This window comes from Drosophila persimilis, unplaced genomic scaffold (genome assembly GCF_003286085.1).
Source record: "Drosophila persimilis strain 14011-0111.01,24,50 unplaced genomic scaffold, DperRS2 tig00000579-arrow-pilon, whole genome shotgun sequence".
In the NCBI taxonomy this organism is placed as follows: Eukaryota; Metazoa; Arthropoda; class Insecta; order Diptera; family Drosophilidae; genus Drosophila; species Drosophila persimilis.
The window spans coordinates 1,843,855-1,870,363 of record NW_020825322.1 but is presented as its reverse complement, the minus strand read 5'-3'; the positions used below and the strand labels follow the sequence as shown (position 1 = coordinate 1,870,363).

The 26,509-nt window shown below is 40.9% G+C and overlaps 4 protein-coding genes across 7 annotated transcripts; 2 read left to right on the top strand and 2 right to left on the bottom strand.

Annotated features, from left to right (window-relative positions):
* Positions 1 to 10,910: 10,910 nt before the first annotated feature.
* LOC6598385 (eukaryotic translation initiation factor 4H) lies at positions 10,911 to 13,878 on the bottom strand. Of its 3 annotated transcripts, none has more exons than XM_026990395.1 (5): positions 13,791 to 13,878; positions 12,535 to 12,840; positions 12,140 to 12,432; positions 11,195 to 11,503; positions 10,911 to 11,125 (listed from the first exon to the last, which is right to left on the bottom strand). In XM_026990395.1, exons 1-5 carry the CDS (start codon positions 13,820 to 13,822, stop codon positions 10,959 to 10,961), a joined length of 1,107 nt encoding a protein of 368 aa, XP_026846196.1. In that variant the 5' UTR covers positions 13,823 to 13,878; the 3' UTR covers positions 10,911 to 10,958. The 3 variants fall into 3 exon arrangements, with proteins under 3 accessions (XP_026846196.1, XP_026846197.1, XP_026846195.1); XM_026990396.1 differs by having other exon boundaries at positions 12,239 to 12,432; positions 13,791 to 13,860; XM_026990394.1 differs by lacking the exon at positions 13,791 to 13,878 and adding an exon at positions 13,538 to 13,686 and having other exon boundaries at positions 12,239 to 12,432.
* A 522-nt stretch (positions 13,879 to 14,400) lies between these two features.
* On the top strand, positions 14,401 to 15,797 carry LOC6598138 (eukaryotic translation initiation factor 2 subunit 1). The gene is made up of 2 exons (XM_002023254.2): positions 14,401 to 15,156; positions 15,233 to 15,797. The coding sequence occupies exons 1-2, from the start codon at positions 14,462 to 14,464 to the stop codon at positions 15,570 to 15,572; spliced, it is 1,035 nt and encodes a 344-aa protein (XP_002023290.1). The 5' UTR covers positions 14,401 to 14,461; the 3' UTR covers positions 15,573 to 15,797.
* A 627-nt stretch (positions 15,798 to 16,424) lies between these two features.
* LOC113566134 (protein DDI1 homolog 2) lies at positions 16,425 to 20,034 on the bottom strand. The gene is made up of 4 exons (XM_026990431.1): positions 19,471 to 20,034; positions 17,564 to 18,104; positions 17,202 to 17,487; positions 16,425 to 17,119 (listed from the first exon to the last, which is right to left on the bottom strand). The coding sequence occupies exons 1-4, from the start codon at positions 19,706 to 19,708 to the stop codon at positions 16,733 to 16,735; spliced, it is 1,452 nt and encodes a 483-aa protein (XP_026846232.1). The 5' UTR covers positions 19,709 to 20,034; the 3' UTR covers positions 16,425 to 16,732.
* Positions 20,035 to 20,293: 259 nt separating this feature from the next.
* Positions 20,294 to 22,772, top strand: LOC6598139 (cell cycle control protein 50A). Of its 2 annotated transcripts, none has more exons than XM_002023255.2 (6): positions 20,294 to 20,452; positions 20,792 to 21,069; positions 21,189 to 21,384; positions 21,474 to 21,809; positions 21,884 to 22,049; positions 22,403 to 22,772. In XM_002023255.2, exons 1-6 carry the CDS (start codon positions 20,392 to 20,394, stop codon positions 22,446 to 22,448), a joined length of 1,083 nt encoding a protein of 360 aa, XP_002023291.1. In that variant the 5' UTR covers positions 20,294 to 20,391; the 3' UTR covers positions 22,449 to 22,772. The 2 variants fall into 2 exon arrangements, with proteins under 2 accessions (XP_002023291.1, XP_026846289.1); XM_026990488.1 differs by having other exon boundaries at positions 20,296 to 20,452; positions 22,400 to 22,772.
* The last annotated feature ends 3,737 nt before the right edge of the window (positions 22,773 to 26,509 follow it).

Sequence of the window (26,509 nt, the reverse complement as noted above, 5' to 3'; positions counted from 1 at the left end):
CGATTACGATTACGATTACGATTATAATAGCAATAACGATGAACTATCTAAATGTACCCTGCCATCTGCCATGGATGAGGATCGGGGGCGGGGCATATTCTGACTCGAGTAATGCCACAAAATAAAGTTAATAAAGTGAGGTTCCATTGCGCACATACACACATGCACCCACACTTAGACACACATAGAACACACACACAAACACACAGACACACACACATGTAAATGCTTTGCTTTTGCTAAGGAAAAGTGAAAACTTTGGAGAAAATGCGCTTTTTTCTGTTTAGACAATACCAGTCCACACTCCGAGATATACACACACATACATAGATTCTTCACCAGCCCCAGAGATAGAAATCGTATCTGGAGAACCACCCTTCGAATGGCGACTCTCTTCTCGCTGACTTACTCTCAATCGATGTCCGTCACATATTGAAAGAACTATACGAACCATGCTTTTACACACTGCCTGACTTCGAACTAAGTATCTGTTGAATCGAATACCAAATAGGAATGCGGATCTTGTTCTAATTCCCACACCCAACCACCCAATCACTCAACCACCCACACCCTATGGAACTAATTCTAGTCTAGAAAGCGAACAACTATCGTACAAAATTGAATTGACAAAATCACCATCAGGCAAAACCACAAATACGAAATTCTGAGCTTTGATTTCCATACCCGTCTTGCATATTTCCCTATAGTTTCCACATAGTTTTCATTAATAGTTGACCGATTCCATCATACTTGCACTTCCTTACCGACACTTTACAAACGGAAGCAGCAGACAGTTAAAACAGTTGTGTGACTGTACCTGTAGCTAACCGTTTGGTAGGCCACTTGGTATGGAATGAACTTTCACCAACCGATTGTATGATGGAAAAAGCACACAAAAACCAAACCACGCAACACTTTAACAACACTAAAGCGTTCCATAATTAAAAAAAAAAGAAAAAAAAAACACGTAAATCAAAGAGTTCAAAAGCAACCTAACCCAAATGCAAACGTAATGCTAATGCAGACAGAAAGTAAAAGTAATTAACATATGGACATTATGGGGACCAGTTTAGGCATTGCCTTAAAGTCCAAAGATTTTGTATTTTTTGTTTTGCGCACGCTTTTAAAAGAGCTTTTTCAATGAAGTCCAAACCAAACCCAAAACCTAAGCCCGAACCCGACTCGAACAGACTCCTCCTTTGGTTTTAACATAGTGGATCTTTGTTTGACGCCTTCATGATCGCCCGTATCCCGTATCCCTAGTCCCCCAGCTTCTCTAGGCCCAATTCCCCAGAGTCCAAGAGTCCAAAAGTCCCTCCCCGCCACCCACCACATTGAGTTGACGCTTGATGCCAATTGCCAATTTTGTAACGACTTGAATGTAGCTTCATTATTATACATTTTGTTGGCTGTTTGACTTATAATACGAATACCCACAACGATAAATAATAGAACACATGAAAGAAAGAAAGAAACGCAAGCGATAACCAACTGATAACAGAAAATTAAGTTTGGCAATTCCGAGCAAACTGCATAAGCTAAAGGAAAACCTAATGATAATGAAACAAATGCAAATAATATTTCTACTTATACTGAGTGCACTGTTATAAACGAGGGGCGGGGCGAGATTAAATAAAACAAAAAACAAACAAAAACAAAAAACGAAACAAATCAAACGAAAATTATGATAATAATGATGAAAAACCAAAAACCATCTATTATAATAATGATATATACTTCGAGATATTGTTCTATAAATGTGTGAAGAACATCATCTGCAATAAAAGCGACAGCAGCGCAACAACAACAGCCACCAATGAAGCTTAAGCAAACCACAAAAAAAAACGATGAAAAAAGAATAAGATAGGCAGAAGCTATCACATATAATAATCTTGTAAATTTACATTAATAAAAAGCCGAGGATGAACTGAGCGCTTGAGAGAATGTGAAAGAAAGAAAAATGAATTTTTAGCAAAATGGAAGTTCAAGCCGAGCGGAAAGGGAAACGGAAACGGAAATCGAAAAGTTCGAAAAGTTCGAAGAGTTGAATAACCAAGTACAAGTCGAGTTAGAAACAACAAGCGTTGATGATGAGAATATATAGAAGAATATAGATGATCTATTTCATATTTTTAGCATACGTGTAAACATATTTTTTGTGCCGAGGTTACGTTCGAAGCAACACGCGCATCATTGCCATTAGACAGAATAAAGTTATTATACACATATACAATATGCCTATGAAAGAAAAAAACCAGAAAAACAAAAAAACAAAACAAAAACAAAAAACAAGATGACAAACGAAAAACTAAGAACTAATAATTATAATACAAATCAACTGCATATTTTGTGCTGCTGAAGAAAGTCACAACGCAACAAACAAACAAAAAACATGATAACAATAAAGCGAATATCAATTTCTAACAAATTTTAGAGCAATACCACAAACACAAACACACAGAGAAACACTGTCACACTGTCACACACCGGAAGCATGAAAGCAGACACGTATTTTGCGCCGTCAATCGCTTGAAATCGATTGAAATCGATCGCAGCAATCGAATGGAAACAGCGAGAAAGCCTGCAGCGAGTGACTCGTTTCTGTAGCCGCCCAGTGTCGGCGTAAGCAACAGACATCTGCAGACAGACAGACAGATGCAAATACGAAATGCAACAAGCTAACAAAACAAAAACAAACATAAGAAGAATAAAACATTTTTTTAGATACACCTCAAAAATCAAAGCGTGGAAATTTCTATATTAGTTATATAATGAAATACTTTTTTTGTTAACTCACTAAATATTAAAAACCAAAACCAAGATGGACAACAACTTTAGCTTTATACTCGTACATTTGTAATATATTACATAAGTCTAGTTAATTACATAATTAAAACGAAAAATAGAAAATATATTAAAATTATAATTATACAAAAGCGAAAACAAAAAAATTTTACAAATAAAAAAAATCTCAAAAAAAAAACCTTTAAAAAAAATAAAACAAAATCAAACGAAGCATAGCAAATGAAATTTAAAGTAAATAAAAAATAGAAAAAGAAAATTAACAAACAAACAAAAAAAAAATAAGAAAACCGAAAACGAACTGTAAAAAAAAAACCAAAAAAACATTTAAATGTAAATCAGCCAGTTATTATGCATAGCTATTGAAATTCAAATAATAAGATGCAGGCGAGTAGGAGGTAAACCAACAAATACGAACAATTACTGCAATTAGATACTCAACATAAAAAAATTCGAAATCTTTAGTCGAGCATAGAGTGCATACACATACACACACACACATCACACATACATACATGCATGCATATATATAGACAGACCCACAGAGAGACACGAATCGTACATCCTCGTACATCTTTGATTTCTTTACACTGGGTACGGTTTTCTTTTGCTCATGAGTCCAGATTACAATATATGTTGCATAAATATACAGACACAGATACAGACACAGACACAAACTGATACTAATTCTGAGACAGAGACAGACAACCAGCCAAGCAGCAGAGAAACAGAAATGGAGCCAAGCCTAAAACCAAAACCAAAACCAAACCAAACCAAAAAAGAAAGAAAAAAACAAAAACAAAAACACAAGAACACAATTATGAAAGTTGCCATCCAGCGAAGTATTTGCAATTTTTATTGAGAGCAAGAGTTAATAGCAATTTATATATGAAGCCTGTTGAGAACACGAAAAATACAAAAGAAACAAAAAAAAAATATTAAAAAACAAAACCAGAAAAACCAAAAACAGACTGAAGAAAATGAGAATTATTTAACAAAGAAAATTTACATATACGAGTATATAATGATAGCCAATAATGACAATTGCATCCAAAGCTATTGTATAGACAGAGCCACAAATTGCCATGCTGCTTTTACATGCGCCCCCAGCAGATCCTCCCCCCACGCCCCATATATGTACATGTGTGCATGTGCATGTATGTATCTACCCCCTTCCGAACACATAGCAAAAACACCAAGACATGCCAAGAGGTCCTGCGGCTGGTATTGTAAAAAATGAAAGCGAACCCCACAATAGACTCGAGAAATGGTAGACGAAAATTGTATTTATATTTATACACCAAAATGCGCATCGCCAGCAAGCAAGCAAGCTAAGGAAAATGGATAAGGATACATGCATAATACTAAAAGAGTAATTTAAATATAAATTTTGAAGCAAGTCTTAACTAGAGCAATAGCTAAACCAAAAACCAAAGAAACAAATTAAATGACGACGATAAACCTAAAGCTAATGATAAAGACGATTATTATTATGAAGATGAAGCGACACAGGCACCGTTAGCATACTTTTTTTATACAAATACAGTTTAAGCAAACGAGACAAAAATATGAAATTAATAAATTGTCGTAAATTATTAGTGAGAAACCGAAGCAACTGATGATGTCTTTGTAAAGACTTTATACATGCCTGCCATATGCCTACATCTGCCTAGCTGTCTGACTCTATCACACACACACACACACACACACACACATAAATACACACAGACACGGACACGGAAATAGCCACATATAACTTTCTATCTTTATCTCACTCTCTCTGGCTTGTGCAGACAGACGTGCGCACGCGCACGCAGGCAGATCACGCTCTGGCCTAGGCGAGCGGCTTGAGAAGCGCATAGAGAGGCGCTCTGCCCTCCAAAGTGACGCGTGTGCAGGCTTATTTGACGTTTTATCAGGAAAATATCCTTTATGGACTGCATTTTGGTTACCCAGCTACTTCTTCATTGACTCTAAAATGTACAAGTACAAGTCCGAACAAAGTCCAGCCGTTGTCGAGCAACTCTATTTGATAGCAACTTCCCCGGCTACAAATTCTTAGTGGTTCAGAACTGGCTGTAGAACAACCAAATCCAATCATACGCCACAAACAGACACACTCACTCACAGATGATTCTCCCTTAGAAGAAGATAATGATTTTCACATACACATAGTATATATACATACAAAGGTTATATATGTATGTGCGATAAAGTAAATGCAGCTAAAAAGAAAAAGCTAAGATTACAGAAATGCTACAAGAAATTATGACACCCGCCACTTTTCTACTAAAAAAAACAGATCGACTGTATATATATACATATGCATATACAAATATACATATACATACATATGCATATATATATATGTATATATACATGTATATGAGTATATTTATGTATCCGTATAACAGTAGTGGTAGTATAACACTTTGTCCATTTGCTTGACCAACAGACATACACACACATACACATACACATACAGATATACACACCTACAGAGACACGATGTGCATTTTGTTTTTTTAATTTTTTTTTAACGGAAAACTAAATTGTATTTGAAATATTCTTAAAACAAAATAATTCTTGCAAAATAATACAAATAATACGAAATGAATGAAAAATGCTGTCATACATCTAAATGTTTTCGTGGCCACACATTCGATACTCGATCAAAGTTAAGCCTCTTGTTATCGATTTTTCGACGAAATACGAGTATTTACAAAAGCTACAGAAAATACCACGGTTTTTTTTTTGTTTTTTTTTATAAGAAAAATGAGAGTAGAGTGGATAAATGAAACAGAACAACAATTTTTGTATGTATTCATTTTTATTAAAGTAAAAAAAAAATTAAGGAAAACACTCGAACACACACACAGACAGACAGAGATTGTTTTTATAAAGATATATATGTATATATATATATATATATATATATTATATACATATATATATATATATATATATGAGTGTGTGTATTAGATATATTCGATTAAAGTATTTAACAAAAAGAAAACCAAATGAAACAAACGCCTGAATTAGTTTATTACGCAAAAGAAATTGAATTATAATTAGTTAATTCAAAATTAAACAAAAAAACGTACGAAGCCGATACCCGAAGAAAAACAAAAATCAAGAAATGAGGAAACCAAAACTGCACAATAACATCTAAATGTAAAAATATTAACTAATACATAAAAGAAGCAAGGAAAAACAAGAGACAAACAAAAACAAAAACAAGAAGCCCGAATAAACAGGTCTTAAAGATAAACAATTTTTATTTTCATTAAATATAAATAATTAACGCTTTTTTAGTTCTCCAAACAAGTTGCATATTAATGTATAATTTATAACAAAGGGAAAACGACAAAATCAATTTATAATAAAGCAAACCGAAAGTAAACTTAATTAATAAATGGGCAACCAACAAATATTGTAATGTAATAAATGAAAAAGAAAGAGAACAAAACCAAAAACGATATATATATATATACAAATATATATATACATAAATTAAAGCGAAATTTTTTCACACTTTAGCTTAATAAATTGTAAAAAAAATACAAAAAAAAAACAAACAAACAAACAAAACTGAAATAAAATGAGATTTAATTGAATTTGTTATGCAAATGAAAAATTTATTTGTGTTTTTATTCACCAGTTCCACCCCTCAATCAGGCTCTCCTTCAGCGACAGTGCCATTGGCGAACGGTAGGTGATAGACAAAAGGTTAAACCGGAACCTAAACTAGAAAGAAATTGGGAAGAAAGTTGCGACAGCCCTTTACACATCCATGAAGGCCAATTCAATAGGTCTAGCGAAGTCCTACAGATCTAGAAAATTTGTGGTAGTACTTACTCGAATAATAGTAAGTATATAGATACCTTTTCAATACACGCGACCCCATAGAGACGACTGGAATTAGTAATGATATATGTACTAGCGGATACTAGCGGTACAATACAAGTACCTGGTGAAGTGGTCAAACAACCGATGTTTGCGGCATTTCCTTCAGTCCTTCAGTGGCGATATATCAACATATGATTGTCCACATCAACGCAGCGAAGAGCAGCGTCAAAAGCAGCCCGATTCAAGTCTACTGTTCGAATCTGAGGTGGTAATTGTGCAGCGCGAACCTGTGAAAGATAGGCACGTATCTTTTCATTTGCATTTGCACTTTAGATTGTCGTCTTGTCTGAGATTATAACGAGACGTCTATTAGCAGGCACTAGTCAAACAAATTGATTGTTTCTTCGATGGAGTATCTCGAGCTTGGAACTGATCTGGAAATGGATCTTTAAGCAGTAGTACTGTACAGCTGAGATTTTCTTCTATAAGAGAAACTATTTTTTCACGATCGCAGATGGTTTTTCCCAAACATCTGAACAACTGAAACAAATTTGAGCCAAATCTGTCCAGCCTTTCTCAAGTGATGTAATTCTAATTCTATACATTTTTCTCTGTCCATTTAAAGATAAATAAACATATATAATATAAATACATAAATGATTGAATTTTTCTTCAATTCAAGTTGTACCCGACCATCACTGATATGATTGCCGACTCCATTGTTGCAATGTATTCCCTTACTATTGAGTACAATCTGACTGTGGGATGACTGTAGAATGGGGTTTCGGGTTCCACGAAATCGTCCCAGATTGCTCATACTGGTCTTTTGCAACGTCTCGTAGAGTGGATTCTTTTCGGTTTATTTGACTTGATTGAAAAGATTTGTATGAACTGATTTGACTACAAAATACATTTTTTTAAGTAACAACCGGCGGGAAGAAAGAAATGAAATGGAGAGTGATGGAAGAGGAAATCTAAGGGAGACAACTGTAACCAGGAACCAATCAGTAGCCACATATTTGGAGCTCCAAATTTTGCTATACTTGTGGTTGCTGGTCCAAACCCAATTAACTACTTATTGGCTCTCGTTTTATAGTATGTCATAGCAGAAATATCATCCTGATCTGACCCTATATAGCCAGGATGCAAGTTACCGATTTAAATTAGATTGAATTGGTTTGCTTTGTTGTATTATAATTTCTTTTATTTGTTAATTTATTTAGTTGTATATATATATATATATATATATATATATTTATGTATATATATATATACGTATCGTATCGTACAAAATGTTCAAACAACAAAAAATATATACCTATATATATATGTATATATATATGTTTATCTGTATGTATATATATTCGTTATCATATGGTGTATTGGTTGGTGAATTGGTTTATACTTTGCTTAGAGTTCGTTTTGTTTTTATTTTTGTTTTTTATGATTTCCTAATTAGGTTGCATGTTGATTCTTTGACTTTGTTGACTTGTTAATTATTTATATAAATTGCTGTTATGTAAGTTACTTATTTAGTTGGTGTTGTTGGTAATTGGTAAAAATTTGTTTTGCCTACGATTTGTTTTAGTTTGAGGTCTAGTTTTATAATTGCTTGTTAATTTATAGCTTAGTTTTTTATTTAATTTTTTATTTCTTTTTTTTGCCTTTCTTCGATTTTATTGAAAAATGTTTTGTGTGTTTTTTTAAGAAGTAGAATTGCTATTTATTGTTGTTTGCTTGTTGTTATTTTTTTTTTTATCGATCAGCCCTGCCATTAACCATAGCGTATATTTTGTATATATATCATCTATATAGATTTGTTACTCGTATAACGTAGGTTAATGCCTAACTCTTGCTCTGTATAAATTCTTGTTTTAGTTTTGGTTTCGCGCTAATCGTAATTTAAACAATTCTTTGTCTTTCTGGGCGTTAAAAATGCATATCAAAGTCCTTAATTTAGAACCTTTAGGCTGCGTTTAAGTAAGTTTTTTCATCTATGATCATCTATGATTTTTGCTTTTGCTTTGCTTTTGCTTTTGCTTTTGCTTGCTTTGCTTGATTCTTGATTCTCATTTACTCGGAACTACAAATATTGCTGCCCATTTTCGTATAGTATAAATCTTTGACTGCTTACGGTATTAGTGCTAAAAGTTAGGTGTATAAATTGTATTAGCTTTACTGTTACTGTTACTGTTACTTTTAATTTTACTTGTATATTTAACTTTAAATTATTTTGTATTACTATTTCCATTTGCTTGCCGCGGTTAACTCTGGTTTAGCTTGCATTTCAAGTCGGTTTTTGCTTGTTGGAGTTTTTGGTAGTATGGTGTATGGTGTAGTACGGTATTTTATGGTAGTATGACACTCATACCATCTGCCTGGGACACAAACCAAAACGAAAATAACAAACAAATTACAAACAGACGAATACATCAGCGGAGAGCCACCGAAATTTGATTATTTTCTTTGTATGTACAACGATTCTCGAGCTGGTTTCTTCAGCTGCACTCCGAAATCAAACTCAACTCCAAAACGCACTGGAAGGACAAAAAGACCACGCCGAACAGAATGCTGCCACATTTCTTATGTAAATGTTTTTTGCTTTATTTTCAAATTAATTTACAACTCACGCGTATCATCAGCTCTTGCAAAATACAAAAAAAAAAAACATATATGTATTTATGTATTTATTGAAAAAAACTAACAGAGTAAAATAAACAAAAAAAAATATATAGGGAGGAATTCGAAATAAAAGAAAACCGCCTCTCGCTTGCAGGTACTCGCATAAGACTGTGGATACCAGGAAAACTCAAAATACAGACAGCAACAACTAAATGAAATGTATAAATTTCTCATTTTACTTCTCGACGCTTTACAGAGATTATCTACAACGAACTGGACAGAATTTCCCTGGTCTCTAAATGATAAGGAACTGATAGAGCCAAATGATAGGGAGAAAAATGGGACAAACACAAAGAACCAAACACTAAAATGCGAATGATTATTACAAGATTAAAAAAAATGGGACAAACACAAAGAACCAAACACTAAAATGCGAATGATTATTACAAGCTTAAAAATGTTGCATGCATGCATGCATGCATGATTATGGATTCTGGATTGTAGTTTGTTTTTGGATTATGAGGGCCAGGGAGCCAGGGAGCCAAGGAGCCAGGGGTGGTGGTATAAAATGGGGTTTCTAGTCGGACATTTCTTGTTTCAATTACATAGACCTATATATGTATATTTGTAGTCTGCCGTTTCTGTATATGAGGTTGTTTTATTGCTGTTAATGTTGCTAATCCTCGATTTGCTCGTTCTCCTCTCTGATTTCGTATGTACGTGCCTCTCGTGCCGTACTCTTAGTTGCTGTTCTGTTCTGTTTCGTTTGTTAGATTTGTTACTGCTGCTGCTGCTGTTACTGCTTCTGCTTATACTTCTGCTGTTCTCTTCCGCATATAACTTTAATTATTCGTTTCGTTCATTTGTTGTTTTTGTTTTATTTTAATTTTCTGCTTTTTTTTGCCATATAAACTGTGTATAAATTGCATGCCTGCGCTACGCTGAACGTTTTGTCATTAAAGGGTTTTTGTTTTCGATTTTTGTTTGGTTTTGTTTTTCGAGTTTTTTTTTTTTTTGTTTTGTTTCTTTTTTTTGTTTCTGCTTTTCTTTTACTGTTTTATGCTTAATGGTAGAACTTTTTGTTTTTTTCTTGGGTTTCTTTTTTGTTATTTTTGTTGTTGTTTATATATGTTTTACTTAACTAACAAATAGAAGCGTGCACATGGCGTGAATCATGCATATATACTGCACATACTGTATATATACATACCCGCCATATGCACGGGACTAAACTTTATCGCTTAAGACTAACATTTATAGACGTTGTTGCTTGCTGATCTTATTGCTGCTGCTGTTGCTGTTGCATGCATTAGAAAAATGTAAGGGTTCTTGGTTGCTGTCGCTTTTGCTGTACTCATTGTTGTTGTTTCGTTTGTAGTTAAGTTGATCCGCTGCTCCGCTCACCATCTTGCAATTTAGTACATAACTTGTTGTGTGTGTATAATAGGTATGTAGCGTAGAATTATTAATTAAAGTATGTGTTTATAAACGGCATGCTGCTGCTGCTGCTTCTGCTGCTGCTGCTGCTAATCCTCTTCCTCTTCAATGCTGACGCATACGCATACGCTCCGCTCCTCCTTTTCCATCTCCCTCTTCTGACGTTCTCCCTCTCTCTCTCTCTCTCTGTCTCACTCTCACCAGCAAAATATCATATCAGGCTTTATTGCGGATCGATTCCCTGCACTTTAGATGTCGCCATTGTGAGAGACATTCTGCTCCAGCTCCTTCAATTTCTCCTCGCGCGGCTTGGCATTGCCGAAAATGGATGCCGACTGTTTGGTTTCGGCCACCGCATTGATTGGCGCAGCAATGGTACGTGGCTGCAGCTGCAGGCGTGGCCTCTCCGTGTCGTCTGCAATCAAAGAATACATCATAATAAGACTGGAACCAACACATAACAACAAAATATCCCAGCACTTACCTATGGCGCCAATCGATGCACCACCGCCGCCACCACCACCACCGAGGTTGCCGCTGCCTCCAAGACCGCCGCTGCCCCCAAGGCCGCCGCCGCCTCCACCAAGGCCGCCGCTAGGACGTTCACTCTGCTGGTTGGGATTGTAGTGGGTACGCTCGCGGTCACGGTGCCTGCTGAAGTTGTTGTAGCGGTCACCGTCGCGCGACTGATTGCCATAACTTCCCTCACGCTGCCCCCGGTCACGGTCCTGGTTCCGCTCAAACCGGTCATCATTGTTGAAGTTTCCATACCGGCCACGATTCGCCGGCCGATCTGAAAATGGTGGACACGACACATGTCAAACGAGACGTGGAACAACCAACTAACTGGAGGTGGGAGGATCCTGTTGTGATTGGATAAGCTAAGGCTAAGGCTCGTCATGCTAGCTAGTTGGCTATTGATGCTAGTTAAAAGCGTGCGGGAAAATCTATTCAAATCTATCGCAGCTGATACTGTGCGTTTTTGAGATACTTCAAGGCACCTTAGAAAGGATATGGGCAATAGGATATAGGATATGGGATATGGCAGAGGATATAGGATAAGCAAATCAAATCAAATAGAGATTCCAGGATAGATCCAAAAGCCAACAGAAATTGAGCGGTAGAATACAGATGAAAGTAACTATAACTTAAAGCCAGTGCAGTGGGAGATTGTGCAATTGGGGGGCGGGTGTAGAGAGTGTGGAGAGGTAGGTAGGTATCTAGTTAGGTAGGAAGGTGGGCAGGGGGTAGGGGAACAGGGTGGTAACACTTTCGGAGACTGCAGCGTGGATGTATTAGTCCCATGCGTTTCGGTTCGAATCAGAATCAGAGTCAGAGACTGCTACTTTTGGCAGCACTACGAGGGATGCAGCTACGTGTTGATTGGTTGATTGATTGGTTGGTTGGAAGCCAGATAAAAATGCTTTACCATTGTATCCTCTATTCATGCCACTGCCGGAGCCGGAGCCTGCGCCGCCGCCGCCTCGACTTCTATCACTGTGACCACCATAATTATCATTGTACGAACCTCTACTATCGGCGCGATTACCAGAGCCGCCGCCACCTTCGCGACCACCTCCGCCGTTGCCGCCAGTCCCGGGACCGCCCCGACTATAGGATTGGCTCGTACCGCCCTGTCGGGGCGGTCCACGCTTCTGGAAACCGTCTCTTCCACCATCGCGGGTCATGCCTCCATTGCCACCGCCGATACCGCCACCGGGCCTATGGAAATTGAAAAGAAAACGCAAACACACGAGGCGGACAAAAGAAAAATATTAGTCTGATTTCAGATTGAAAGAATCCTGGTGATAGAATGTAACTTACCGATCGTTTTTCTTCCGGTCAGCTATATCGATGCGCAGCGGCGCCGACAGATCGTCCAGTTTGATACGACCATCGAACTCGAGTGCCCGCTCCAGATTCTCTAGCGTTTCGAATTCCACGTAGCAAAAGCCTTTGAACATGTCCGTTTCCCGATCCTTTACCAGCCTCACGTTCTTCACCTCAAAGTCTTGAAATATTTTCATTACATCGCCCTGGACGAGGCCCTGGGGCAGGTTGCCCACAAAAGCCAAAAAGGGCGGTTCCGTTGGCAGTACCTTCATCTGGCGTTCACCGCCAAATCCCCCCCTGGAAAAAAATGAATTGGATGATAATAATTAGAGGGATTCTTTAGACTGTTACCTTTCTCCAACCTACCCCACCGGGACGGAACGAGCTTTATTCTACCCACACACACACACACACACACACACACACACACACCAACACGGAACACACACCTACACACACAGAGGCAAAGGCAAGCACAGCGCACATGGGGGAAAAACGAAGCGGAAAAACAAAAGGAAACCTGAACCCGGTACCGGGTCAAAAACATCAACAAATATCGAAACTGGACTCTTACATCGACGCGTGTCTATTATAAACAATAGTCGCATGTGCATTATACATAAACAAAACCAGTGTCCACTACTTAATGGAGGTGCAAAAGCGCGCGCTTTTGCCATTTAGCCAATAAGAAGTTTTTCCCACGAACTATGCTTCTATTTTGGGCGTTTGGATCCGATCCCATTGCTGGGACCTGACCCGGCCCCAGCCCCGGTCCCGGCGCAACGGCTGCCGTGACCAGTACTAGGGCCAGTTGCTAGTACTTTCGGGCTGTTTTCGGATAGTTAGGCCACGATTGTTGAGCGCAATGTTGGCAGTGATGCCGCCAAGCCGTGTTGCTGAAAAAACACGGTCATACAGCAGTAGAAAAGACAAAACCGAATGTAGAAAAAAACACGCACACTGTCGCACACACAAACACCATATATATACATACATATATAACAACGGCGACCAATGACCGACACGTACATAACACGGTGTGCGCGTATGGGTGCGTAATCGTGCGCCAGTGTTGGTGGTATGGTATGGTTTTGCCTTTCTGCCCAAACCGCGTGCATTATTACACATTTGGGTAAACGTCTGTCCTAAAGAAAACACGCGCGTGCCACACACTTGAACCACAAAACACGTACACCATTTCGACGAGATTGCACCGACAATTATTGAATATTGTTAATAATATTTACCTAGCGTGTTCATAACCACCTCTTCCAGCCATGTTTTATTTTTTTCAAATGAGCGAATTCGCTGCAATCCGCAGACGTACCTGACAACGCAAGTTGTCGCCCCGTCAGTGTGTACACACTAGACCATTTGCTTAGCGTGCCGCCAACTCCGGCGATTCGCATTGCAAGTGCGATAGGTAGATCGATGGTGAGTCTAGCATGCTCATAAATCATTTAATGCCTAATTTTGTGCATCATACAAAGTGGATTTATTTGCTATTCAGGGGCTGCCGCAATAATTTATTCACAAGCAACACTTGTCAATTCGCCGCGAAAGAAATTTTGCAACACTTGTGACGACAATATCGATAAATATGCAGGGAAAAAACTCACCTGAACCTCAAAGGAACCATTCTAAAGGTATTTCATTAAATTAATATCGCGAAAAATTACATACAATTTGTACATGTCCTCAATTTAATTAAAATATCGGCACATCGATGAATATCGGCACCGCGAATTCGCCGAAAATTGGCAGCTTGCCAGCTTACAACACTAATGTTGCTCTCGCTTCTTCTTACGCCCAGTTTCAGCGAAATTGTACACGTTTTTTTTCCGGCGTACGCTGAGTGCATTTTCTCTTTTATTCTGCTTGAATTCCAAATCATCGTCGTTCTTCGAACACTGCAAGCATGGCTCTAACGTCGCGGTTTTACAACGAGCGATATCCCGAAATCGAGGATGTCGTCATGGTGAACGTGCTGTCCATTGCTGAAATGGGCGCTTACGTCCATCTGCTGGAGTACAACAACATTGAGGGCATGATATTATTGTCGGAGCTGTCACGTCGCCGTATTCGCTCCATTAACAAACTGATCCGCGTGGGAAAAACCGAGCCGGTTGTCGTCATTCGTGTGGACAAGGAGAAGGGCTACATAGATCTTTCCAAGCGTCGCGTTTCGCCCGAGGATGTGGAGAAGTGCACCGAACGTTTTGCCAAAGCAAAGGCCATCAACTCTCTGTTGCGGCATGTGGCCGACATTCTTGGCTACGAAGGCAATAAGAAGCTGGAGGAGCTCTATCAGAAGACCGCCTGGTATTTCGAAAAGAAGTACAACAGCAAGACGGTGGCATACGACATCTTCAAGCAATCGGTGACAGACCCATCCGTCTTTGACGAATGCAACCTGGACCCGGAGACCAAGGAGGTGCTCCTGAGCAACATCAAGCGTAAACTCGTCTCGCCCACTGTGAAAATACGCGCCGATATCGAGTGCTCGTGCTACGGCTACGAGGGCATCGACGCCGTGAAGGCATCCCTCACCAAGGGCTTGGAGCTGAGCACCGAAGAGCTGCCCATTCGCATTAACCTTATAGCACCACCGCTGTAAGTTGATAAACATTTAAAAAAAAAAATTTCTATCGATCCACTGAACTCTCTAATTTCTCCATATATTTTCCAGATATGTGATGACCACAGCCACCACAAAGAAGACAGACGGCCTCAAGGCCCTGGAGGTGGCCATCGAGAATATACGCGCCAAGATACTCGAGTATGAAGGCGAATTCAAGGTGATAATGGCACCCAAACTGGTGACGGCCATCGATGAGGCCGATCTGGCACGGCGCCTGGAGCGTGCCGAGGCTGAGAATGCCCAAGTCGCTGGCGATGATGATGAGGAGGATGCCGCCGATCAAGAGGGCATGCAATTCGATCCCGAAAAGGAGTTCAATCACAAAAACTCAACGGCGGATGCCAAATCTGATGATGAGGAAGACGAGGAGGACGAGGACTCAAAATAAATGCAAAACTATGTAAAAAAAAATCCCTGCCCTGCCGTGCGGTGTGTTGCGTGCGTGTGAACAATAGAATGCGATTTTTGTATAATTCATATTTCTAAATATATACATAAATATTTAACGAAAGCTATTCAAAAAGCCACAAAAGAGAAGTAGCATTTAAATGCTAAAGAATAAATCTGCCTCCGCCCGTTGGTGCGATGGTAAAGAAAATGGTAATAAATCAAATGCTAATTAGTTGTGGAACAAACACCTTTTCCGTTTATCCAAATCCAAAAACAATTCCCGACTCTTTTATTCTTAAAAATCCATCATTTCACATTTGCTTTGCCCTTTAACATAATCTCGTCCCACCTAAAAGAGCGTCCATCTTAATACTAGATCAAATTTGTATATAATGTTTACACACATATATATATATATATATATATATATATATATGAGTGTTTGTGTGTGTGTGTGTGTAATGTGTATATATACTATATATGTGTATATATATATAGTCAGGCATATTTTCGGTATATTTTGTTTTTGCTGCACTTCAATATTTAGTTTCAGTTTCGTTGCTATGGTTCCATTACCATTACCATTCCCATTACCCCATCTCTATCTCTCTCTCTCTCTCTCGTTGCATTTGCATCTTAAATATTCTTTCTTAAAAAACCACACACACAAACGCACACCCTAGTCCTCAAGTTTTAAGTGCTTTGAAGGAGGTGTCCGCTTCCGTTTACGTGTCCGTGTCCGTGACCGTGTCTGTGTATGTAGCAGTCGCCCAAATGCATTCAAATCCTACTATTTAGCTATTGTGTATAACGATTCATATAAAAAAAGAGGCATATTAGCTTACAAAAATTTTCCTAAATTACAAATTTAATTTTATCCATTTTCCATTTTTGTTTTGGTATTGCTCGGAGTATTTCGTTAAAACGGAATCTAGTGGCTGTCTGTCTGGCTGGCTGGCTGGTTGGCTGGCTGGCTGGCTATGATTGTTCGTCAGCATATCCTTAGCTATCCTGCAATTTTGGTTTTCATGATCTTGTTACAATTGATCCCAGAGGAGTGAACTGTGTTGCGTAGGAGGTGGCTGTGGGGTTTGTCGTGGGATAGGCAGAGCACGGGTTTGGGGGTGGAGGTGGGGATGCTGGGGCTCCAGCCCGAGTTCAGCTAAGTCCGCCACCGGCTGCCTCGTTGCGGCTAAGCAACAGGGATCTGGCCACCTGCTTATTGCCGCCACACTGCTTCAGCACAATGAGAACATCGCCGCGCGGATATCCGAGGGCCATGAGATCGCTGACATCCTGCTCGGTAAACGGATCCATTGGCTGGATGGTATTCGCCCCGAACCTTGCCAAGGCGGAGGTGGAGGTGGATGCACCGCCCTCTTTCCGACTCTGCTCCATGGCCTCAGCAATCGCCTGCTGTTCGGCCTGTTCCTCTGGATTGCCCGTGAGCCGGGCACCAACCGGTAGCTCGCTTTCGGGTAAAAATGGTGTCGTCGTTCCGGTGGTGCCAATTATCAGCAGATTCCTTTGCAGATCGATGAGGCACTTCAGCCAATAGAGCACATATAGAGAGAAAGAGAGAAGGAGAGAGTTAGGTGTTTGAATTCAAATGAAGGAAATGCTTTACCTGATGACGCTTCAGCATGTCCAGACCCAACAACATGTCCATGGGCTGTTGGCCAAGGACGGTGAAGCTGGACGTCAAATGATCGTTCTCGATCTGCAGCTGAACCATGTGGATTCTGCCCAGAATGGGCTGGGTGCCCACACCCTTGGCGACACCGTTCCAGCGCGTGTCAATCAGCCGGTTCACGTGACACCTCTCGGCACAGTCCTTGCTCATGATTGTCGTCTGGGCCCCAGAGTCAACGAAGGCCTTCACCGGCACACCGTTCACCTTGCAATTGATGTACCTGTGGGTGGGCAGAGGGGGGAAACGGGTGGATTCAGTTTAAGCAGGCCCGGTGTGCAGATAACCTGATGACTCACAGCATCGTGACCATTCCAAAGATCTCCGGATTGTATTCAATGGCCGCAGCCATATTGTCCTGAATGTTTTTCTGCTTGATCTCCTCGGCAATCAGACGCTGCGTCTCCTCATCGAACGGATCCGCCGTCAGCATTCGCACTCGCTGATCGTTGCGCCGCTTCCGCTCCGTCACATGCTCCCTCAGGGCCCGGGCAAACGTGTCCGGATCCCCCGAGTCGAGGGCCTCCGCTAGCCGCGTATTATACTCCCGCAGCAAGGCCAGTGTCTCCGGGTTGGACAATAACAACTGCCTCACCGTAGCCGGATCGTCATCGAAGTTCACATTGAATTCGTCCGTCATGGGGATGTCTGTTAGGTTCTGCATCTGCTGTTGCTGCTGCAGACTGTTGCTGGCGACACCTCCTCCCAGTCCTGCTAATCCTCCCAGACCGGGGTTGGGGTTGGTCGAGGGTGGGCTGCCGCCACTGGTCGCTGCACTGGTTCCCGGCACAGCGATGCTGCTAAAGTCGAGTCCACTTATCACCGGATTGTTGGCACCTCCTGGTGGCGGAGGGTGAATCATTTTATTACCGATTACTAACCCATTCAATGCGCTGTGCATCGCCCACACACAGCATACTCGTGTATACATATATGATGATCTGAATGGGGGACTCGGATGGGGGGGATGGACTGTACGGACAGACAAGGCCAACCACGCACGATGGGGTCAAGTAAACAGCCAGACAAAAAAAAAGAGACCGAGACGGAGATCAGAGCACACTTGTTCTTTGCCTTCTCCATCTATGGATGGAGGATGTACATACATGCATGTACACCTGCAAACGTACATACATATGTATGCATGTGGTTGCGCCATTGCCGTCGCGTACTTTCCACTTTCCACTCCATTGCATTGGAACCAAGTCCACCTCCTTTCCAGTGCTCTGTGTGTTTGTGCATTTGTCTCTGGCTCTGTTTGTGTCTGTGTGTGTGCTCCCATTTGCTTTTATTTTTTGTCTTCAATTTCTTTCGGAATGTGCACAAAAATGAATGGGAAAACAAAAGAAAATCACAAGAAAAAAAATAAACAGCAATGGCGAACAAAAAAACGCGTTTATTTTTAAAATTAACTGCGACGCAGAGGCGGCCGCCGGTGGCAAAGATCTTTTCCAAAAAATGCATGAAAGCAATCTTCAAGGCATCTGCCGAATTGTGTATACCCTTTGTTTTGTCGTTGAGGGGCGCACCCGCCATTGTAGGCACAAATTGGTTAGTTAAGCTACGTCTTAACATATGGCGCCTCTAACAAATGGCAAATTTTAATTGGTTGAAATTGGTTGATTCTGGTTGAAATATTTTTATTTGTGCAAAAAAATTACTCATTACCCAAGAGTTGTACTACTTTTAAGTTAAGGAAACTGAGTAATTTGTGGACACCGGGAATACTATCCCGATTTGCAAATTTCAGTAAAAGTACAAGTCGAAAACCAAACATGAAGGCATCGTTGCAACTAATCATGTTTCTAGTATTACGAGATGAGAGTCTCCGAAAATTGAGCCTCCCCTATTAGATTACTTCTTTTGTGCATTTACAAACATATGCCTCTAAAAAGGGTATACGAATACTCCAGCACACACAAACACACACACACACACACATGCAGTGATAGGCCTATGCATGTCGATCATTCCACGTCTCAGGCCGGATTCAAATTTCAAAACTTCTAGAAAAAATTCTTTGACCATCAAGCCACCTGGATGTAGGAGAATGCTATCCGTGCCATCTCCATATGGATTATAGGGACTAAAGTTGGGGCGGTTCAGCCACTGGGTTCAGCAGGCCACAGGCGTGGCGCAAGCAATGACCCAGTTATAGAGTTCGCGCGCTCTACACCTCCTCCCCCCCAGCACCCACACAACTCACCTGCGCGATTGTTGGGCCTTCTTCGCTCCAGCATAATAAAGTCCCCATCGTTGACGCCGCACTGCTGCAGCGAGTGCTTGTTGTTCGTCAGCTCCTGCCCATTGAAAAGAACGACAATTTGATCGACTTCGGCACCGATCTCCATCGCGCAGAGAGCTTTGAGGTTCTCCAGCTCGAGATCGTGGGACACGTCCAAGCAGAATAGCCGATCATCGGACGCAGTCACTGTGATTTTCATAATTCGAGAGACCGCTGGCGCTTGGTGTACGGTGTGGGGTTTCACTTAACTCCGTGGGTCTGGTCTGGGTCGATTAACTGCGCACAAACACTCTTTTGGGAGGATTCTCTCTTGGTGGACGACTGAACGGCTGCTAGAACGGACTGCAATAATTTATAAATGCTCTCGCTGGCGGTTCCTTTGATTGCGTTTTCTCTTTCGGTTTTGCCTCGGGAGTATGTGTGTGCTATTGCTTTGTTGTTTTGATACCCAACATAAATGCCGCTGCGATGTCATGGGTTGCATTTACATTGATATCGATGTATTTTTACAGTATCACTCACAAAATACCCACGGCAGAATGTTTTTTCGGAAACGAAACTCTCTGGGCTCAAGAGGCAAACCGAATTTTGAGTTGTGTGAACAAATATTTAAAATACATTTAACATTTGACATATCAAGCATAGAAGCACTTCAGTGCTAGAAAAATGAACTGGTTCACGAGCGGGTGCAGTGCTGCCAACTCCGGTTCACTTATCGATATCCATCCAGCAATGATTCATGGTTACTATCGCGAATTATCAGAAAAATTTTTTTGTATTTACCTTTATTCGATTGGGTCAACTGGCACAGTGTAGACGCGGGGGCCAGAGTTGTTTTCTTCAGTTTTTTTCTTTCGCATAATCTGCACATCATCAGGCACCATGTCCATGCGACAAGGGGAAAGTGAGGCGGATGTAGTCCCAAAGTCTAAGCGACCTTCAGGTGAGAGATTTTGCCTCAACACAGCACAGACACACCTATACACGTTCGGATGCCCTCACGACGCACATCCCCGCACTCACGAAACGCACACACATAGTGTAACTGTAACCAGTTGCTGAAGTGATAAGACCCGCTCCCCCCGCCCCCGCCCCCACCCTCTCACGCGATTCGAGGGAATGAGTAATGGAATGGATAATTCCGGGCACCTGGATTCACTCCCCCATCCCCTACCTTCCCTTTAAAGGCGAGGGCAAGGATAATGACTTAGATGATGTCATGCTTAACCTTTAAGGAACATTAATATTCGAAAAACCCTCCTCTCCACCTCCCGCCCAATAGACTCGGCCTTCAAGCAACAACGGCTGCCCGCCTGGCAACCCGTCCTCACCGCGCGCACGGTATTGCCGACATTCTTTGTGATTGGAGTGCTGTTCGTACCGATTGGCGTGGTGCTGCTTCACCTCTCCAATACCGCCAACGAGCTGATCATTGACTACACCCGCTGCACCTCATCGGATGCCGCCAATGCAGGCATTACCTGTGCGGACTACCTGCAGGATAACCCGGGAAAGCAGTGCAACTGCGCCATCAATTTCACTCTGACCTCCGACTTTAACGTGAGTAGAAAAAAGCAAGGACACACGGAAGGGCACCGCCCTTCAAACAGACACTAATTGTTCTTTAATCGTTTTTTTTTTTTGTATTCTATATCCGCCTCCATTCGACCGACTTTTAGGGCGACGTATACATGTATTATGGCCTGACAAACTACTATCAAAACCATCGGCGCTATGTGAAGTCGCGCGATGACCTGCAGCTGCTCGGACAACTGTCTCAGACGCCCAGCTCGGATTGTGCCCCCTTTGCTTATGACCCCGTGACTCTGGAACCCATCGCGCCATGTGGCGCTATAGCCAACTCTTTGTTCAATGGTCGGTGGTCAATTCCCTGCACACAAAATGGCTTGGACACAGTCTAAACAATTCCCACTGTTCTTCTTCTTTGTTTTTCCCCCCAACAGACACGCTCAAACTGGCGCAGGGCGGTGTGGATATCAAGCTTTTGAACACGGGCATTGCATGGCCTTCCGATAAGCGGGTCAAGTTCCGGAATCCCGAAGGCAACCTCACATTGGCCCTCAAGGGCTTCGCCAAGCCAATCTTATGGCAGCATGAACTTTACGATCTGGACAAGGAGAATCCGGAGAATAATGGTTTCCAGAATGAGGATCTGATTGTGTGGATGCGCACAGCGGCCTTGCCCAGCTTCCGCAAGCTCTATCGTCGCCTCGACCAGACGAACAACAATTATGCCAAAGGCCTAAAGGCCGGGGAGTATACCCTCAACGTTGAATACCGTATGTGCTGTGAAGTCATACCTCCCCCCTGAACTTCTACGATTGATAGTGTTTTTCTCTTTCTATTTTTCTAGGATATCCGGTAGTCTCGTTTGATGGCACCAAGCGCATGATTATATCCACCACATCTGTGCTGGGTGGCAAGAATCCATTCCTAGGCATTGCCTACATCGTTGTTGGCGCCATTTGCATAACCCTGGGCCTGGGCCTACTCCTGATCCATATGCGCTGCAGTCGCAGGTGAGAAACGAGTTCTTAGCGGACTTCACTCCATTCCTTCCATTCCCGCTCACTCACTTTCCCAACCCACCTTACCCCAACCATAACCAAACCCAACCCTCTGCACTCACTCATGATACCCACTACTCCTGCTCCATTCGACAGAATTGACTTAGAGTAGGAGGAGCTCTTGTACATACCCACACCATCCATAACCATTTGAAGCTTCATATCTTTACCCTGGGAGTGCGCGATAAGTATCAAGTAATAATCTTTCGACTATTGATTGACACATGTACACACCCACTACTACTATTTGCTCTCTATTGCACTTGAACTAATCAAAGCCCGTTATTGTGTCCACTCCACAGCAGCAACATGGAGATGATCAACGTGAATCCACATACGCAGTACTCCTAGATGCATCGATGACATCATTTCCGGCTGCCTCACTTAGCTTTAGACCAATCTGCTTAAGCCTTATAAGCATAAAGTCATTTCTATTTATCAATTTATATTTGTGTACTCTGCGACTCTTGTTCTTTTTTTTTCTTCTATTTTTCTGTTTTACTCGGCTATCCACTGAACACCCCTTTCTGTTTGTGTGCGCATGAAGCCACCATCCAAAGAATTGGCTCTGGCCATTTGTTAATTGTATTTATTATCTGTATGAGCTTTTGTGATGTTTGTTAATGTCTTCTACCGAACGAATTCATATACTTTTCTATATCCCCCCACCCCCAATCGCATTGGAAAGTTACTGCCAAGTATTATCTTAGTCGCTTGTGCTCTGATCTGATCTGTAATAAAAAAAAAAAAGAAAAAGGAAACCCATCATGAAAATCGCACAGCATACGTTATGGATGAATGGGGCCTTGCATGCTCGGACGACATTCCTTCACCCGAGCGGAAGAGTCGAATCGAATCGAGTGGTTGCGTTATCCGTATTCAGATAAGCTAGGGGCCTTATCAAATGAGTCCAAAATTATACACCTGTGATTGCCATCCCGAAAACCCAATTCAGCAAAAAACTACAGATTGTATATTGATTTTTATGTGTATTTTATATATATATTTCTTTTTTAATTTACTTCTTTTCGGTTCCTTAACGTTCCAGAGGGACAAAACGACAGTTTTTCAACTTTTTTGCATTTTTGTTTTAATTGATTTGTATTTTTTTTTTGTACGTGAATAAGTATCATATTTAGGTCAATTTCTTACAAACTAATTTTACATATAATGTCTCTGTGTATGTGATTCGTATATATGTTTGTATGTATTTTGGGGCAGCGGGCGCTGTATGCGGTATGTGGTATGTGGTATTTGGTGCGGGGGAATGCAAATTGTATGGTAAGTATGCTTCTTAATCGTGTACAATATTTATTATTAAACGGCTAACGATACTTGAAATGCACCAGAGATGCACGATCCTATACTATATCCGCAAGTCTGTCTGCATTTCAAGTTATTCTATGTCCCACAAGTATTTGGGTGTGTGTCTGTATTCGATATATATATATATATATATAATATGTATATGTGCAAACAAGTATAAATTAAATGTTAAGAATCTTCAGAGCTCCACAGCGATGATCAATGGAAGGTAAGAACTTGATTTGTGTGCCAAAACTCTAGTCATTTGTTCTGTAGGTTAGATTACATATGCATTATTTTTGTCTTGTCTATTGCTTCTATGTTGCCCACTGTTTTTGTGTGCTACGAAATTAGCAGCAGCCATTTTATCGCCTGCCTTAAGAGCTGCATAACCGCAACGATTAGGAGTGGAATTCGGTGTAGTACTAATCGTCCCGTTTATGCAGCTGTATTAGCCATTATCCAGCAAGAACCCAACCAACTGGCCCGGATTAAAAGTGTGTTGAATACGTGTTAATGTTCTGCCAGTTATTCGTTTACAAAGTATTTTTTCTATAATTAAATCAAATATTTTTGGGGCCGAAAAGGGGTGCTTTGGACTTTGGAATTTAGAAAAAGAGTTGTATGTATATCAGCAAGGACGAGAAGAAAATGAACCAACAATAAAATGGTCCGGTGTAAAAGTGTGTTGAATACGTGTTGATGTTCTGTCAGTTATTCGTTTACAAAGTATTTTTTCTAGTCATTTGTTCTGTAGGTTACATATGCATTATTTTTGTCTTGTCTATTGCTTCTATGCTGCCATTTTATCGCCTGCCTTAAGAGCTGCATAACCGCAACGATTAGGAGTGGAATTCGGTGTAGTACTAATCGTCCCGTTTATGCAGCTGTATTAGCCATTATCCAGCAAGAACCCAACCAACTGGCCCGGATTAAAAGTGTGTTGAATACGTGTTAATGTTCTGCCAGTTATTCGTTTACAAAGTATTTTTTCTATAATTAAATCAAATATTTTTGGGGCCGAAAAGGGGTGCTTTGGACTTTGGAATTTAGAAAAAGAGTTGTATGTATATCAGCAAGGACAAGAAGAAAATGAACCAACAATAAAATGGTCCGGTGTAAAAGTGTGTTGAATACGTGTTGATGTTCTGTCAGTTATTCGTTTACAAAGTCTTTTTTCTAGTCATTTGTTCTGTAGGTTAGATTACATATGCATTATTTTTGTCTTGTCTATTGCTTCTATGCTGCCATTTTATCGCCTGCCTTAAGAGCTGCATAACCGCAACGATTAGGAGTGTAATTCGGTGTAGTGCTAATCGTCCCGTTTATGCAGCTGTATTAGCCATTATCCAGCAAGAACCCAACCAACTGGCCCGGATTAAAAGTGTGTTGAATACGTGTTAATGTTCTGCCAGTTATTCGTTTACAAAGTATTTTTTCTATAATTAAATCAAATATTTTTGGGGCCGAAAAGGGGTGCTTTGGACTTTGGAATTTAGAAAAAGAGTTGTATGTATATCAGCAAGGACAAGAAGAAAATGAACCAACAATAAAATGGTCCGGTGTAAAAGTGTGTTGAATACGTGTTGATGTTCTGTCAGTTATTCGTTTACAAAGTCTTTTTTCTAGTCATTTGTTCTGTAGGTTAGATTACATATGCATTATTTTTGTCTTGTCTATTGCTTCTATGCTGCCATTTTATCGCCTGCCTTAAGAGCTGCATAACCGCAACGATTAGGAGTGTAATTCGGTGTAGTGCTAATCGTCCCGTTTATGCAGCTGTATTAGCCATTATCCAGCAAGAACCCAACCAACTGGCCCGGATTAAAAGTGTGTTGAATACGTGTTAATGTTCTGCCAGTTATTCGTTTACAAAGTATTTTTTCTATAATTAAATCAAATATTTTTGGGGCCGAAAAGGGGTGCTTTGGACTTTGGAATTTGGAAAAAGTGTTGGATGTATATCATCTACGTGAGGACGAGCGGAAGATGAACCAATAATAAAATGTCTGTACATGTGTACCATAAAAACAAGAGTTTGGTGTTCTAATTCTGTGCATTGGGTAATTCGGTGTAAGTTTCTGTAGCTGTATTAGCCATTATCCAGCAAGAACCCAACCAAACTGGTCCATATTAAAAGTGTGCTGAATACGTGTTGATGTTCTGTCAGTTATTCGTTTGCAAAGTCTATAATTAATCAAATATTTTTGGGGCCGAAAAGGGGTGCTTTGGACTTAGGAATTTGGAAAAAGAGTTGTATGTATATCAGCAAGGACGAGAAGAAAATGAACCAACAATAAAATGTATCTACTTGTGGACTAGGCAGATATGCTGCCATCCAGGTCGGATTGATTCGGGAATAAAGGATTTCGGTTCTCAATGGAACTCAATGAAAAACTTATGGTATGGACGGTGACGGCAGCGACGGAGAATCCCCGGAGATTGAATTACTGGCGCAGCTCAATAAGCTGGCTATTACAGTTACCTCCACTTCTCCGCGTCGGCCGCGAAAGTCAAAGCAGTCGCAGAGTGGATTATTGTGTCAATGGACCGCTGATACATGGGATGAGGCTCCCATGGCTAAGACTGCCTAAAATGTGATAAAGCACAGCAATCCAGTTTTCAACATGAAGCGTCCATCAACGAAAATGCTCGAGGTGTTGGAAATACTGAAGTCCTCGATTCTGAACGCTGTCCATTATTGTCTCGCAATGGACATCGACGCTGGACACACTGCGCGATCATTTGGAGAATAATAAGCTGTCTAGCCATTCGCTGAATGGCTCCAATCCCGTAAAGAATCGACAAGAAATTGTCCACCAATTTAATGATCAGCACCACCGGAAGCACATTTGGTTACTCTTACATACTGCTGGCGGTGTTGACTTTAATCTGGTCGGTGCTGATCATTTTTGCTGCATGCCCTGCATCACAATCCGCTGCTGGAAGCCCAGGCCCACGACCGTATTTACCGCGTGGGGTAGAAAAAGGATGTCATGTGCTTGCACACAGTCGAGCAGCGCATTTCCGCTTTGCAGCAATTGCATAAATTGGAGCTAGCCACTACTTTGTCATTGGCCAGTTCCAATTTATGTTGCTGGCAAAGC

Excerpts from the sequence above, each read along its gene's own strand:
- LOC6598138 (XM_002023254.2), top strand. The coding sequence starts at position 14,462 with ATGGCTCTAACGTCGCGGTTTTACAACGAGCGATATCCCGAAATCGAG. Across the intron at positions 15,157-15,232 it reads AACCTTATAGCACCACCGCT|ATATGTGATGACCACAGCCA; the intron begins GTAAGTTGATAA and ends TATATTTTCCAG.
- LOC6598385 (XM_026990394.1), bottom strand. The coding sequence starts at position 13,671 with ATGTGTAATAATGCACGCGGTTTGGGCAGAAAGGCAAAACCATACCAT. Across the intron at positions 12,841-13,537 it reads TGGTCGCCGTTGTTATATAT|GGGGGGATTTGGCGGTGAAC; the intron begins GTATGTATATAT and ends ATTTTTTTCCAG. Across the intron at positions 11,126-11,194 it reads TGCATCGATTGGCGCCATAG|ACGACACGGAGAGGCCACGC; the intron begins GTAAGTGCTGGG and ends CTTTGATTGCAG.
- LOC113566134 (XM_026990431.1), bottom strand. The coding sequence starts at position 19,708 with ATGAAAATCACAGTGACTGCGTCCGATGATCGGCTATTCTGCTTGGAC. Across the intron at positions 18,105-19,470 it reads AAGGCCCAACAATCGCGCAG|GAGGTGCCAACAATCCGGTG; the intron begins GTGAGTTGTGTG and ends CTCCGCCACCAG. Across the intron at positions 17,488-17,563 it reads TTTGGAATGGTCACGATGCT|GTACATCAATTGCAAGGTGA; the intron begins GTGAGTCATCAG and ends GCCCACCCACAG.
- LOC6598139 (XM_026990488.1), top strand. The coding sequence starts at position 20,392 with ATGTCCATGCGACAAGGGGAAAGTGAGGCGGATGTAGTCCCAAAGTCT. Across the intron at positions 21,070-21,188 it reads CTCTGACCTCCGACTTTAAC|GGCGACGTATACATGTATTA; the intron begins GTGAGTAGAAAA and ends ACCGACTTTTAG. Across the intron at positions 21,810-21,883 it reads TACCCTCAACGTTGAATACC|GATATCCGGTAGTCTCGTTT; the intron begins GTATGTGCTGTG and ends CTATTTTTCTAG.